The sequence below is a fragment of the Girardinichthys multiradiatus genome, chromosome 6, assembly GCF_021462225.1.
Source record: "Girardinichthys multiradiatus isolate DD_20200921_A chromosome 6, DD_fGirMul_XY1, whole genome shotgun sequence".
Taxonomy (NCBI): Eukaryota; Metazoa; Chordata; class Actinopteri; order Cyprinodontiformes; family Goodeidae; genus Girardinichthys; species Girardinichthys multiradiatus.
In genome coordinates, this window is record NC_061799.1 from 16,762,467 (window position 1) to 16,777,270 (window position 14,804).

The window sequence follows — 14,804 nt, forward strand, 5'->3', positions numbered from 1 at the left end:
ACTGACGCTGTAACCATGGCAGCGGTCATTCTCGGGATCGTAATGACATCAAAACAAGACGAAATCTTTAACGGCGTTCTCTCCGGGGACTTAGAAAACATAAAGCAGCTTCTAGAAAGTAGCGATGGCTCAGAAGAGTCACACGAGCATGATTTGTTTGGAAAAGTGGACGAGATGGGAAGAAACGCCCTCTTAACTGCCTCCATGTTAGGGAAGAGCAGCATTGTTCGTGAGTTGGTGAAACACGGGGCCAAGGTGGACGGGCAAACCGTCAGAGGTGAGCAGGAATGAAAGGCATCACTGCAGGGTCTATTGCCCCTTTTCCACTGGCTCGTTTTAGCCGGCGCGGCTCCGCTCCACTCGGTTTCGTTCTACTTTCTACGGTACCTGTTGGCTTTCCACTGACACACTGATGGCTGAAATCCCGCCTCCAGGCATCAGTGTAGTGACTGTGCTGCTACTAATGTTACTGTTACATTGTCACATTAAAGTAATCTGCGTGAAATTATAAAAAATAAATAGAAAATAGAAATAAACTAAATACCAATTATGTTTGTTTTATTGTATATGCAAGAATGTCATATATATACATATTTTTTTTAGGTATAAAATGATCCACTGGGATAATTATCTGGAATTCAGCCAGAATTTATAAAATGAGGCTCACAGGTTCTGATGTGGGGGGTGTGGCCGTTTGGACTGGTGAAGCTCCAAAGTTTGCCTGAAGAAATTTTGGACTTTATGAGTTAGTTTTTGTCTCAGCTATGGCGATAATGAGGACAAGTACTTAAAGCGCAAAACCGCGGACTTCTGACAGCGTTGAAGTTACTTTTAGGTTGAATATTTAATGTTCGTGCTCCATGGATTCACATGCGCCATTTTCTGTTGTAAACCACTAACTGAACGATTGAATAAGGATACTCATCTTTCACAAAAGTAAAACATCACTGCTTCCATGTCTAGTTGGTTAGAATTGAGGCGGAAACTGGGTCCGCTCTTCCTGTCGAATGTGGGATACAAATTCTGTCAATTCAATTCAATTCAAAAATACTTTATTAATCCCAAAGGGAAATTAAATGTTGTTGTAGCTCATTATGAAGGTTTCTTCAAAGAGTCGTTGTAGATGCTGATGGCTGTGGGCAGGAAGGATCTCCTGTTGCGCTCTGTCTTACAGCAGATCTCAAGAAGCCTCTGACTGAAGACACTCTGTTGTTGTAGGACAGTCTGATGAAGAGGATGCTCAGGGTTCTCCATAATGTTCTTCATTTTATGAAGAATCCATCTTTGTGCAATGATCTCCAGAGGTTCCAAAGGAGTCCGCAGAACAGAACCAGGCTTCTTTATCAGCTTGTTGAGCTTTTATAAGTCCTTGGCTCTGATGCTGCTTCCCCAGCAGATAATGGTAGAAGAGATTACACTCTCCACAACAGACTTATAGAAGATATGCAGCATCTTGCTACAAATACCAAAGGTCCTAACCTTCCTCAAGAAGTACAGTCTGCTCTGTCCCTTCTTGTAGATGGCTTCACAGTTGCATCTCCACTCTAGTCTGTTGTCCAGGTGAACACCGAGGTATTTATACTCCTCCACCAACACTTCTTCTCCCAGGATAGAAATAGTTTTTGACTTATTCCTGTTTCTCTAAACATCTACAATCATCTCCTTTGTTTTAGTCACGTTCAAGATGAGATGATTGTTTCCATACCATGCCACAAAGTGGTCCACCACCTTCCTGTACTCAGCTTCTTGTCCATCTCTGATCCACCCCACAACTGCAGAATCATCCGAGTATCTCTGCAGATGACAGGAGTCTCTCTTATACTGGAAGTCTGAGGTGTACAGAGTGAAAAGGAATGGTGAGAGTACAGTCCCCTGTGGTGCTCCTGTGCTGCTGACTACCTGGTTAGACTCACAACCCTTCAGTCTCACAAACTGTGGTCTATTTGTCAGGTAGTCTTTGATCCAGGAGATTGTTGAGGCCTCCACCTGAGTCTTCTGGAGTTTCTGACGAAGCAAATCAGGTTGGATTGTATTAAATGCACTGGAGAAATCAAAAAACATGATCCTCACAGTGCTACTGCCTTTGTCCAGATGACAGTGGGTTTGTTGAAGCAGGTGTATGATGGCATCTTCAACTCCAACTCCACAGCGATAAGCAAACTGAAGGGGGTCCTGATGGTTTACTGTTTGCCTACTCAGGTGGGCCAACAGGAATCTCTCTAGGACCTTCATGATGTGAGATGTCAGGGCAACAGGTCTATAGTCATTGAGGACTGATGGGTGAGTTTTCTGTGGTACCGGGACAAGACAGGAGGTCTTCCACAACACCGGAACCTTCTTCTGGGCCAGGCTAAGGTTGAAGAGGTGCTGCAGAATCCCACAGAGCTGCTCTGCACAGGCCTTCAGGACTCTAGGGCTGACATGATCTGGACCTGCAGCCTTATTCCGATTCAGTCTCTCCAGTTGCATCTTCACTTGACTTCTTGAGACACACAGGTGGAAGGGGGAAGCAAAGGAAGCATCATCATCTTCTGATATGGTTGAAGGCAAACATGTAGAAGCAGAAGGGTCTAGGGCTGAGGTGGAAGATAAAAAATGTGAGGTGTTACTGGACAGCTGTGGGTCCTGTGGGTCAAAGGAGGGTGGAACGTCTGTTTGGCTGTGAGCAGGAGAGGAGGATGTTGAGCTTGTTTCTGAACTGAACCTATTGAAGAATGTGTTCGGTTCATTGGCTCTGTCCAGAACTCCATCGGTCCGATCATCCCACTGCCTGAAGCCCGTGATCTTCTTCATCCCTGTCCACACATCTCTGATATTGTTTTGCTGGAGCTTGCTCTCCAGCTTCTTCTTGTACATCTCCTTGCTGTCTCTTATCTTGACTTTAAATTGCTTCTGTATAATCCTCAATAATTCTCTGTCTCAATCTCTGAAGTCTCTTTTTTTCTTGTAAAGCAGGTCCTTCAGGTAACTGGTGATCCAAGGTTTGTTGTTGGGGAAGCATCTCATGGTTCTGGTGGGGATGATGTTATCCACACAGAAGTTTATATAGTCGGTTACACACTCAGTCATGGCATTGATGTCCTCTCCATGTGGCTGGCACAGTGCGTCCCAGTCTGTAGCCTCAAAGCAACCTTGCAGGGCTTCTTCAGCTTCCTGTGACCATTTTCTCACAGTCCTCTTTATTACAGGTTGCCTCTGAACAAGGGGATTATATTTCGAGCAGAGAAAAACAAGATTGTGATCTGATTTGCCAAGAGGAGGTCTTGCTGTAGAGATGTATGAGTCCTTGACATTTGCATAAAACAAATCCAATATTTAGTTTTCTCTGGTAGAGCAACTGACAAACTGTTGAAACGTTGGAAGTGTAGCAGAGAGTGAAGCATGGTTAAAATCACCAGAAATTGCCACAAAAGCATTGGGATTTTGTGTCTGTAGCTTAGCAACAACTGAGCTGATGGCATCACATGCAGTGTCGGGGATAAGTACCTTGGCACGACACCGGTACGGAAAAATATTGTAATGGAAACGCTCGCTAAGAGAGCTGAGTGGAAAAGGGGCATATCTATCTACTTTCAGTTGTTGAATGGGGCATACTGGTCCTTCTCAAAATATTAGCATATTGTGATAAAGTTCATTATTTTCCATAATGTAATGATGAAAATTTAACATTCATATATTTTAGATTCATTGCACACTAACTGAAATATTTCAGGTCTTTTATTGTCTTAATACGAATTATTTTGGCATACAGCTCATGAAAACCCAAAATTCCTATCTCACAAAATTAGCATATCATTAAAAGGGTCTCTAAACGAGCTATGAACCTAATCATCTGAATCAACGAATTAACTCTAAACACCTGCAAAAGATTCCTGAGGCCTTTAAAACTCCCAGCCTGGTTCATCACTCAAAACCCCAATCATGGGTAAGACTGCCGACCTGACTGCTGTCCAGAAGGCCACTATTGACACCCTCAAGCAAGAGGGTAAGACACAGAAAGAAATTTCTGTACGAATAGGCTGTTCCCAGAGTGCTGTATCAAGGCACCTCAGTGGGAAGTCTGTGGGAAGGAAAAAGTGTGGCAGAAAACGCTGCACAATGAGAAGAGGTGACCGGACCCTGAGGAAGATTGTGGAGAAGGGCCAATTCCAGACCTTGGGGGACCTGCGGAAGCAGTAGACTGAGTCTGGAGTAGAAACACCCAGAGCCACCGTGCACAGGTGTGTGCAGGAAATGGGCTACAGGTGCCGCATTCCCCAGACCTGGGCTACAGAGAAGCAGCACTGGACTGTTGCTCAGTGGTCCAAAGTACTTTTTTCGGATGAAAGCAAATTCTGCATGTCATTCAGAAATCAAGGTGCCAGAGTCTGGAGGAAGACTGTGCTCAATTGGCCTGCCAACTCTCCTGACCTGAACCCCATAGATAATCTGTGGGATATTGTGAAGAGAACGTTCAGAGACTCAAGACCCAACACTCTGGATGAGCTAAAGGCCGCTATTGAAGCATCCTGGGCCTCCATAAGACCTCAGCAGTGCCACAGGCTGATTGCCTCCATGCCACGCCGCATTGAAGCAGTAATTTCTGCCAAAGGATTCCCGACCAAGTATTGAGTGCATAACTGTACATGATTATTTGAAGGTTGACGTTTTTTGTATTAAAAACACTTTTCTTTTATTGGTCGGATGAAATATGCTAATTTTGTGAGATAGGAATTTTGGGTTTTCATGAGCTGTATGCCAAAATCATCCGTATTAAGACAATAAAAGACCTGAAATATTTCAGTTAGTGTGCAATGAATCTAAAATATAGGAATGTTAAATTTTCATCATGACATTATGGAAAATAATGAACTTTACCACAATATGCTAATATTTTGAGAAGGACCTGTATTTTGTTACTTTTCCAGATCTTTTAGCCTACTTCAGGTTGTCAGACAGGTTATATTAAGTGATTTATTGATTGTTCAGGTCTGGCAGTAATTGGGCTTGGTGTGGCAAGTGAAGTTGCACTCAGCTGTCCAGAAATTGTAGATTAAAGTTAATTAAAGTTAATTCCTGAGTTAAAAAAGAAGGGGAACTACCTTTTCACACAGTGCCAGATTGTTATGGATGGATAGCTTTTCTCTCTTGATAAATGAAGTCTTTGAAAATTGTTTCTTGTATTTACTCAGGTTATTTCTATCTGATATTCAAATGTGTTTGTTGATCTGAAACATTTGTGTCAATAAATCAAAGACATCTAAAAGGGGCCAATAATTTTTCACAGCATTGCTCATGTTTACTGCAGAGCATAACCAGATATAAAACATGTACAGGTTTGAGTTCCTTGGCAGGAATGGTACGTGTTTATCATACAGATCAGCCATCATATTTTTATACTGCAGAGTTACAGGGGTTGGACAATGAAACTGAAACACCTGGTTTTAGACCACAATAATTTATTAGTATGGTGTAGGGCCTCCTTTTGCAGCCAATACAGCGTCAATTTGTCTTGGGGTGACATATACAAGTCCTGCACAGTGGTCAGAGGGATTTTAAGCCATTCTTCTTGCAGGATAGTGACCAGGTCACTACGTGATACTGGTGGAGGAAAACGTTTCCTGACTCGCTCCTCCAAAACACCCCAAAGTGGCTCAATAATATTTAGATCTGGTGACTGTTCAGGCCATGGGAGATGTTCAACTTCACTTTTATGTTCAGCAAACCAATCTTTCACCAGTCTTGCTGTGTGTATTGGTGCATTGTCATCCTGATACACGGCACCGCCTTCAGGATACAATGTTTGAACCATTGGATGCACATGGTCCTCAAGAATGGTTCGGTAGTCCTTGGCAGTGACACGCCCATCTAGCACAAGTATTGGGCCAAGGGAATGCCATGATATGGCAGCCCAAACCATCACTGATCCACCACCATGCTTCACTCTGGGCATGCAACAGTCTGGGTGGCTTCTTTGGGGCTTCTCCACACCGTAACTCTCCCGGATGTGGGGAAAACAGTAAAGGTGGACTCATCAGAGAACAATACATGTCTCACATTGTTCACAGCCCAAGATTTGCGCTCCTTGCACCATTGAAACCGACGTTTGGCATTGGCATGAGTGACCAAAGGTTTGGCTATAGCAGCCCGGCCGTGTATATTGACCCTGTGGAGCTCCCGACGGACAGTTCTGGTGGAAACAGGAGAGTTGAGGTGCACATTTAAATCTGCCGTGATTTGGGCAGCCGTGGTTTTATGTTTTTTGGATACAATCCGGGTTAGCACCCGAACATCCCTTTCAGACAGCTTCCTCTTGCGTCCACAGTTAATCCTGTTGGATGTGGTTCGTCCTTCTTGGTGGTATGCTGACATTACCCTGGATACCGTGGCTCTTGATACATTACAAAGACTTGCTGTCTTGGTCACAGATGCGCCAGCAAGACGTGCACCAACAATTTGTCCTCTTTTGAACTCTGGTATGTCAGCCATAATGTTGTGTGCATTTCAATATTTTGAGCAAAACTGTGCTCTTACCCTGCTAATTGAACCTTCACACTCTGCTCTTACTGGTGCAATGTGCAATCAATGAAGACTGGCTACCAGGCTGGTCCAATTTAGCCATGAAACCTCCCACACTAAAATGACAGGTGTTTCAGTTTCATTGTCCAACCCCTGTATTTTTTAGGTTATACATCACTGCATCTTGCTGCTTGCTGGGGCCACCTGGACACAGTGAGGACCCTGCTTGAACTGGGAGCTGATACACAGGCCAAGACCTTCAGAGGGGAGAGGCCTGTGGACTTGGCCAGGAGATACTCCCAGGCAGACTGCACTGACTGTCTCACACAGGCTGGTGTGTGATGTCTTCCTTAGCAATGTAATTTAGCTTAACTGGAAATGACTCTAAAATATGTTTACCTCTGTACAGAACATGGACAGGAAGACATTATACCTGACTCAGAAGGACATCAAGAGGTATTATATTTATGTCAGCATTATATTGATCATATTTATGACTAGATTTTGCCTCAGGTGCTATTTAGATTGTTTTAAATGTATTCTAATATAAATAATTTTTTTAATCTTTGTTTATTCATCTCCTTTTCCTTCCTTCTCCCTTTCGTGATTTTGTTTTTTTACAGGCACATCCTCTACAGGGTGAGACTGAGTCAGCAAGTCAAAAAAAACCAAATACTCAAACTTCAGAAAAACAACCCCTTACTACACCCTAGGTTTAGTTTTTTAAGAACATTATATCCTTAAGGCAATAAAATATTAACACTTTTACTAAAATATTGTTTTGAGCACATAGGATTTTCATTAAAACAGCAGAGAAGTGTGTGTTGTGATTACTCTATAGAGTGCCTTGCATAATTATCCGTCCCCCTTCAGGTTCTTCACTTTGTCACTTTGCAACCACAAACTTTATGGCTGTACTAGAGAAATGATATATGTTTTGTTTTTTTAATAATCTGAAAAGTGTGACATACATTTGTATTTTACCTTTCTGAGTGAATCATTTGTAGTCCGGATTTAGGATGGACCAGTCCAACATATCAATATGCTTTGCTCCAAACCATTCCAGTGTAGCTATTCCTGTAGATTTAGGGACATTGTTCATTTGGAAGGTGAACCTGTACCCCAGGTTAGTCTCAAGTCGTTTGATGCCTCATTCTTCCAAGATGGCCCCACCTCCATACATCCTACCATCATCCGACCAGCTTCCCTGTCCCTGCAGAAAAAAAACACCCCCACAGCATGATGCCACCACCAGTATGCCTTACTGTGGAGATGGAGTGGTCAGGGTGATGTACATCTTCAGTGTTCTGCCACTAATAGCATTTCGCATATACTGCATGTAGGCCAAAAAGTGAAATATTTGACCATGGCACCATATCCCACATGACAAACTGAAAACAGGGCTTCTCATGGCTTTCTCTCATAATGAAAGACATACTCAGCAAGAGCAAAGAAACGTGTTCTTACTCGAGCTGTCAAGCACAGAGGTCTTTCTGGCCCTTATACTGCAGCATTTATAAAAGTTGTCATCATTTTGTTCTTGTAGATCGAGAGAAAGAACACATTTCTCTGTTGCTGCAGAGCGTCTATAAGTAGTTAGCAGCATTGGATTTTACTTGGGGGTCTTAGATTTAAGGGACTGAATACCAATACATGGCAAACCTTTCAAATTAGTTCTGTAAAAAAATGGAAACCATTCCATAAAATTAGAAGATATTTATTAAAGATTATAAATTGTGTTTTTTCAAAAGGTCACATAAAACTTGCCGCTGTAAACTAGTTTTATTTAGCTGGACTGAGGGTAAATATGGCTGTCTGGATTGTAAAGGTGGCAGACCCCTGGGTTGGGATTGTAACAAGACAGAATGTCACAACACCTCACCCCATCCCCCAAAATCAAAACAAACTTGCCTGCATCTGATTCTTGCAAAATGCAAAATAATGACTGTTTAGATCTTGATAAAATCAAATTTCACAAGGATACCAAGGTAGGCACAGCTCATCCCATCATGCACTCACACTTTATTGGAAATTCATGGAATCAAAATGAATGATTCAGGGACACGGCACATGCTGTTTACCAAATTAACTCAAACTACAAACCAGTCTACAGTCTTTTTAAAACCATAACATGGTTATTCACCTTTCCTTTTATATTCAGGAACACTTTCAAAGCCTACATTGTTTTTATGTCTAGCTTACATGCTGCTTAGAGGCAAAATAGTCAGTTCAAGCAGATCTGCTTTATGTTATTTCTATCATTAATTTAATAATTCACCATTTTATTAGAGGGAACAGAAGACTACTGAGACAGCGTTAAAGTACTTTACTTCAGCAGTGACTAAAGGTTTTTCTACATTAGCTGATCAAACATACACCTCATTTACACTGGTCTCTGTTTTTCATTATTTCAAAGTCTCCTGATTTTAAAGAAAACAAGTAAAACATTGGCAGAGAGGTAGAAACAAAGAAAGGAGATTGCTATAAACCCAGTAGCCATGCAAACAAAAACCAAGAAAGCAGGCGTAAAAAATGAGCATTGCCACTAAATACCTCAGAATCACATTACAAATTACAGAAGTAGTGAATACCAGTAAAGGTTTCTCCAAAGCCCTCCAGAGGACTACATTGTCCAGCTCCCTGAGTCTGGCTGGCATGATGACTTACAAAAGACAGACGTACACATGGGGCTCTATTGAGGAATCCATGCTCAAGACTACAGATGGTTCCCCTTATTGTCACATCTTTGTCTTCAAAGGCTGTTTCACCTCGTCAGCATTGCACTCTACAACATTACAACCCAGTAGCTGCAAATCTCCAATTTGATTTTGTGGCTTTGATTGGAAGTTCAAACGTGTGAAGCCTCAAGCAAACACGAGCAGAAGTCTACAGAGATTAAGTCAGATGTTTCTTAACATGGATCAGCTTTTTTTTACCTTTACGAATGTATCGTCTTCAACAACGCATTTAAAAAAAAGACTTTTCATATTTATAGCACCCTCAAGCGCTTCACAACACAGTGATGTGTAAAAATGTTTTGTTAAAAGTACACATGCAGGAGTCCTGATGGGGTGTATCCAAAGCCACACCCAAAACAGTGTCCTTGTCATTTTTTATAGCGTGTATTGCTGCTGCATGATAAACCCTGTCTTTCTGCGTCACTAATGCAACTTACAGTGGCAACGTGGTTTAATCCAAGCAAAGGCACTCGAATCACGAAACTGAAATTCAGCACACAAGGATTCAACTGTAACAACTCTGGCTTTACTGTATTTCAATGTAATAACCAACCCATCCCAGATCATTCCTCGCCCCTGTGAGGAGGTTCAGGCATGATCAACCTGTGGCAGACAGAACTGTTTCAATATTTTACTTTAGACCTTAATGCAGTTTAATCTACACAATGTTAACACATGTGGTATCAAAACAAAGTAAACAAACAGAAGATCCTTTACAAAAGTGTCTTCTTCTCACACTCGTATGAGAACTCCACTGGTATTTTTACTACTGAACACAAAGAAGTCACACGGGACTGATGGTGCAGGTTTTAGTATGAACAGACTGACTCGGGTATAACAGACAGTGCAGAAAGACAATCAGTAGTCAACAGAAACAGGGATTCTAACTATGCAAGTATACTTCAGTATTGTCCAGTTCTAAGTTTTCTTTTCAGCAAGTTAAAAAGGCTTTTGTTTTGCTGAATCAGAAAATAATGGACCATGCTTTCAGACTTCAAGCCTGCTGTGTGGTTTGAAGGGTTTCTAAACCAAGACGTTCAACCACTGAAAAACTGTTTGGACTGGAGCGATGGTGAGGCCCCATAAAGGACTATTTAACTTGTTTTGTTTAATGAATCTTGAAGAGATAAATCTAAAAAGTGTCAATTTCAAGCCTTTATTGTGGCACATGTTCTGGTTAGTAAATGTGTCATTAAAGTCAATATCCCATCCCTTCCTGTGTATACACTGCCATTCCAACAGCTTTTGTAAGTGTTTTTGTGCTTTTTTGGCATAGAAAATGTTTTTAAGTTTATTTGCCCAATTAGCTGATGAAGGTTTTAGCCCCAACACAAATCTGGTCTATTAGACTCTCTTCTTGGCATTGGTTTGATTTCTCTAAAAATAATTAACTCAATCTCAATGAATTAAGCTCAATATAATCTGAGTAAAGGTTTTAAATAAGAAAATAAAAATATATTTTCTAATGTAATAAGCACATAGATTTGCTCAAAATAGTTTTATTAGTTGTACCTCACCACAAACTGTCTTGTTTTCTGAAACCTGCCTCTCTAAATTAGTGCTGCATTCTTTTGAAATATGCAAAAAAATAAGGATGTAAAATAGTGGATGCAAATGTCAGGCTGCAGAGTTTCTCCTGCAATGTTCAGCTGTGTCCTTGACAGACTTATTTCACATTAAAGACCCCCTGTTCTCCTGTGAAGATGAAAAGAGGAGACATGGAAAGGATTATCATTTTCCACCGTTCACTGTGAGCATGCGGTTTCGCAGGAGACAGATGTACCATTTTTCCAAGATGAATGTGGAGCTGTAGAGGAGTGTGAATTCAGAATCACTGTGGTAGCCATGCTGGTCACAGTCCTGCAAATGTTAAGACCTCCCCACTCCCCAAAAAAACCACATGGACGCCGGTGATGTTTAATCATATCTGCTTCGTGTAAGCCTCAACACAACACGACCAAGCTTTCAATGGTTCTGCGGTTGTCTTTCAATGCTTTGAAGGGTCCCAGTTTGGAAGTTTCTCCAGTATGGCCTTATGATCCACATCAACACTGGCCACCAGTCCTCCTTTGTTCAATGGAGTTCCACTGTAGTCAATGTTCTCCCCCTTCAGAGTGGTCATATGGCCTCCTGTAATCACGATGGTCACATGTGATCACCAGCTGTTAAACAGATGACTTTAAAGCCTAAATGAATTTCCCTAGTATCAGAATGATGAGGCGATGCATGCAAATGAGTTCTATCAGTATTTGTGTTTGCATCCTGTCCTCAGCGTTCTAACATATTAGCTCCAAAAAAACAAACTGGCACATTTGTTAAAAAAAAATCTGAGTCAGAGTGAACCGAGTTAATATTCTTAACAAGCTTTATCTATGTCATTTTGTCCATCAAATGCATTCAAAACACAGATACACACATAGTTCTGCTACAGAAGTCTGGCAACTACGAGAACTTCTCAAGCTGGAAACTGATACGTTCCCTAGTGGGGAGAAATTTTATTTAAATAAATGCTTTGAATTAAGAGTCAAGAGGTTTCAGAGAGTTTAAGCAGCTCACCCCACTAAGCTGAAGCCCCAAAAACAAATCTTCCAAAAAGAGTTGCTTGTGATAATATAAATAACAGAAGAAATCAGTATAAAATGTTATAGAATGAAGAATTTTAAAGAATTAAAATAATTATTAGGTTACCAAGTGCGTTCAGTAGTGCTGCACCAGCGCAGATGTCCCATTTCTTAATATAGGTGATGTGGACATAAACATCTGCTTCGTCTATAGGCTCTGGTTGGCCTGAATGCATCTTCAACAGTGACAGCACCTTGTATCCTGTCAGGCGGACACATTAACACAAAATGAGGCCATGGCTGAAGTGTCTGATTGCCTACCAAACAAATAAATCTTCTTACACAAACTGCTGTTTGCTTAAGAGTTCAAAAGAAAAATGGCAATTCATTAATCCAAATATTTGAGAAAGGTGTATTCATTTCTTTTGTAAGAAAACAAATGCTACTGAATCAACACACCACAACAAACTGTACTATAAACAGTGACGGTGAGTTGGTGACAGCAGCACAGTGGCTCTCAACAGTCTACACAACCTCATAAAATGATTCTCAGTATTAAAAAATTGAAACCCAAGAAATTTGAGCATGACAATGACAATATTCACCATCTCTGCCTTACAAAAGTTCACCCATTCGATCACAGTCCATAAATGTTCTGTCAAACTGTGTCTAGGCCATTCCAAAACTTTATTTTTTATTCGAATGGATGCTTAAAATCACTGATGCTGAAAAAGTAAAATCACTTTTCAGCTTTCTAGAAGACAACTGATTGTTTTGGGCCACAGGTGTCTGGTATTTGGGACTTTTTATAACTTCCTCCATCTCAGTGCTGTGAAGAAAGGTATCCCCAGAGCATGATCACGCCTCCACTTTATTTCACAGTGGGTGCAATGTTTTTCAGTGATGCTCAGTATTGTTGTTTTAGACAAATAAACCATTTGGAAATAGGACCCAAATGTTTACGTCAACTTCCTTCAGACAATATCACATTTCCCACAAGGCTTTGGGAGATTCTAGCCTGGATTTTAGTCTGGATGTATTTTTGGGAAGAACTTCTGTCTCAAAACCCTGATCCTTTGTCCCGATACATGAAGAACAGGGGTAAGTCACATGTAGAACACATACAGAACTTGTCAAAAAACCCAGAAGCTCCTCCAGTGCCGTCGTCAGCTCCTTAGCAGTCTCCCTTACCAGTTTCATCCTCATCTTCTCATCAATCTGACAGATTCGTCCAGTGTTGGTAATGTCCCTGTTGCCCAATATTCTCTCCAATAAGTGGTGACTGCCAACAATGTGACATTGGTGCTGTGGGGGACTTTATACTCACCTCCTGACTCATACCTTTGTAGAATAAGATGATTTTGATCCTTTGTAACATCCATGTCTCACCATCATATCACAAAGCAGCTCAGATGCAATATTTGTACATCTGGATCTTTTTTTTTGCATGTACTCCGTTTTCTGGAGTTTAGCATTTGTCAGAGTTTAGTTGCAAATCCAAGCAAGTCTTTGCGCATTAAGCCCCTGGTTATCACAGCTGCAGTTAAAACCCTTCAAGCCCCCTAAATGCTACCATGCAAAGCTCCCAGAATCCTCTGCTCACCTGCTCCACCTGCTGGGATTATTGTTGTGCTGTTGCCAAAAGCAGTATGAAGAAAATTTGTTACTTCTCCAGAGTGAGAGCGTGATACGATCACTTTTGGTGGGTTGACATTGTAATCAGATCTGGACGCCATGTTGGTTCCCTGACCTACCATTGCCCAGGCTGACAGAGAGATGGAGAAGGTCATGTACGTACGTACATACAACAAAGACACTTTAAATAGATACTGAAGAGGCTTACGTTAACATTTGCAAAACAAAAAGGGAAATAATATATAAAAATGTGCATTTTGTCAAATATAGGGATAAAATATCTCTTCACAGATGCCTTAACTTACCAGTAAACCCTGTAAATGGCTGGTGGATGACTCCAATGACTGGTTTACCCTCTAGAGCTACACACACCATAGTGGTCACATATTTCACCAACTTCTCTGTAAGAACATAAAGTTACAGTGTAAGAGTGAAAACAAAGTTAAAAAAACAAAGAAGGGGTTGTCAGTCTTGTGGGAACACGTTTCTGAGCAGGTTGAATCCATCTTCTTGTGTTTCTGTTTTCAGTTATAACAAACTGTAACAAAAAAAGGAATCCGTTGCATTCTGCTCTCTCAATTAGTTATTAGAGTACCACACCTAGGGCTGCACGGTATCAGGACATCTCTACACAGTGTCAAAACTGACACTGGATCTGTTGGAATCATCTCCAGCCAGTTTAGCAGGTCTTATAAAAGCCTCGGCAAAAATCCAGTGAAAAATGTTGCACGTTAATGATATAATCGGCTTTCTTCTTTGACAAACTGGTTATTCAGGTTCAGATTTTAATAATAACTGACTATACTTCCTTCTATACAAACTTATGCCCTTTTCATAAATCTTCAATAACAGTGTTAACAATCCTGAGTGAATATAATTAAAAAATGAAATTTGATTAGACAAAAAGTCTCAAGCAGTATTTCTGACTAGAAATAATGTTAGAAATTATGAAGTGACCGGACTGTGACTGATTGCTCCCAGAGACAGAGAAGCAAACTGGTTCAAGAACGGGCCCTACACAAGAATCTCCTGTCTTTAGATAACTCCACTATTTCCTAAATAACAAGGGAATAGCAGGGAAAGTGTGGCAACGATGATGTTTTTTTTTCTAAAATCATCACAGAAATCAAGACGCTGACCCACCTGTGTATTCTTGAGTAGCATCCAAAGGATCAATCCACACAGTGATGCTATCAGCAGAAACTTCCCTGCCCTTCTCCAGCTTTAATATGTCATCAGGTATGTAACGGCTCCAGGTTACCGGATCTGCTTCGCTGTCACTTTCCTCGCTGTGAACCTAAATACAAAACCATTTAGGCATAACCAAGGGTTCTAGATTGCATGGATATATTAATTATACAGTCAGGTCCAT

The 14,804-nt window shown here is 41.1% G+C and overlaps 2 protein-coding genes across 6 annotated transcripts in view; one reads left to right on the top strand and one right to left on the bottom strand.

Moving 5' to 3' along the window:
• Positions 1 to 14,804, top strand: part of ankrd45 (ankyrin repeat domain 45) — a 26,525-nt gene continuing 11,721 nt past the window's right edge. The window contains exons 1-4 of one of the 2 annotated variants that reach the window (XM_047367986.1): positions 1 to 277; positions 6,665 to 6,832; positions 6,908 to 6,954; positions 7,122 to 7,137. In XM_047367986.1, the coding sequence (XP_047223942.1) occupies positions 16 to 277; positions 6,665 to 6,832; positions 6,908 to 6,954; positions 7,122 to 7,137 (493 nt within the window). In that variant the 5' untranslated portion in view covers positions 1 to 15. Of the gene's footprint in view, positions 278 to 6,664; positions 6,833 to 6,907; positions 6,955 to 7,121; positions 7,477 to 14,804 lie in introns of those variants that run through there. The other variant, XM_047367985.1, reaches the window with a different exon arrangement.
• bpnt2 (3'(2'), 5'-bisphosphate nucleotidase 2) overlaps positions 8,810 to 14,804 on the bottom strand; it is a 9,279-nt gene continuing 3,284 nt past the window's right edge. For 2 of the 4 annotated variants that reach the window (XM_047367983.1, XM_047367982.1), the window contains 5 exons: positions 14,576 to 14,729; positions 13,738 to 13,833; positions 13,401 to 13,562; positions 11,925 to 12,059; positions 8,810 to 11,366 (listed from right to left, as the gene is read on the bottom strand). In XM_047367983.1, the coding sequence (XP_047223939.1) occupies positions 11,224 to 11,366; positions 11,925 to 12,059; positions 13,401 to 13,562; positions 13,738 to 13,833; positions 14,576 to 14,729 (690 nt within the window). In that variant the 3' untranslated portion in view covers positions 8,810 to 11,223. The remainder of the gene's footprint in view (positions 11,367 to 11,924; positions 12,060 to 13,400; positions 13,563 to 13,737; positions 13,834 to 14,575; positions 14,730 to 14,804) is intronic. The other 2 variants (XR_007038664.1, XM_047367984.1) reach the window with 2 other exon arrangements.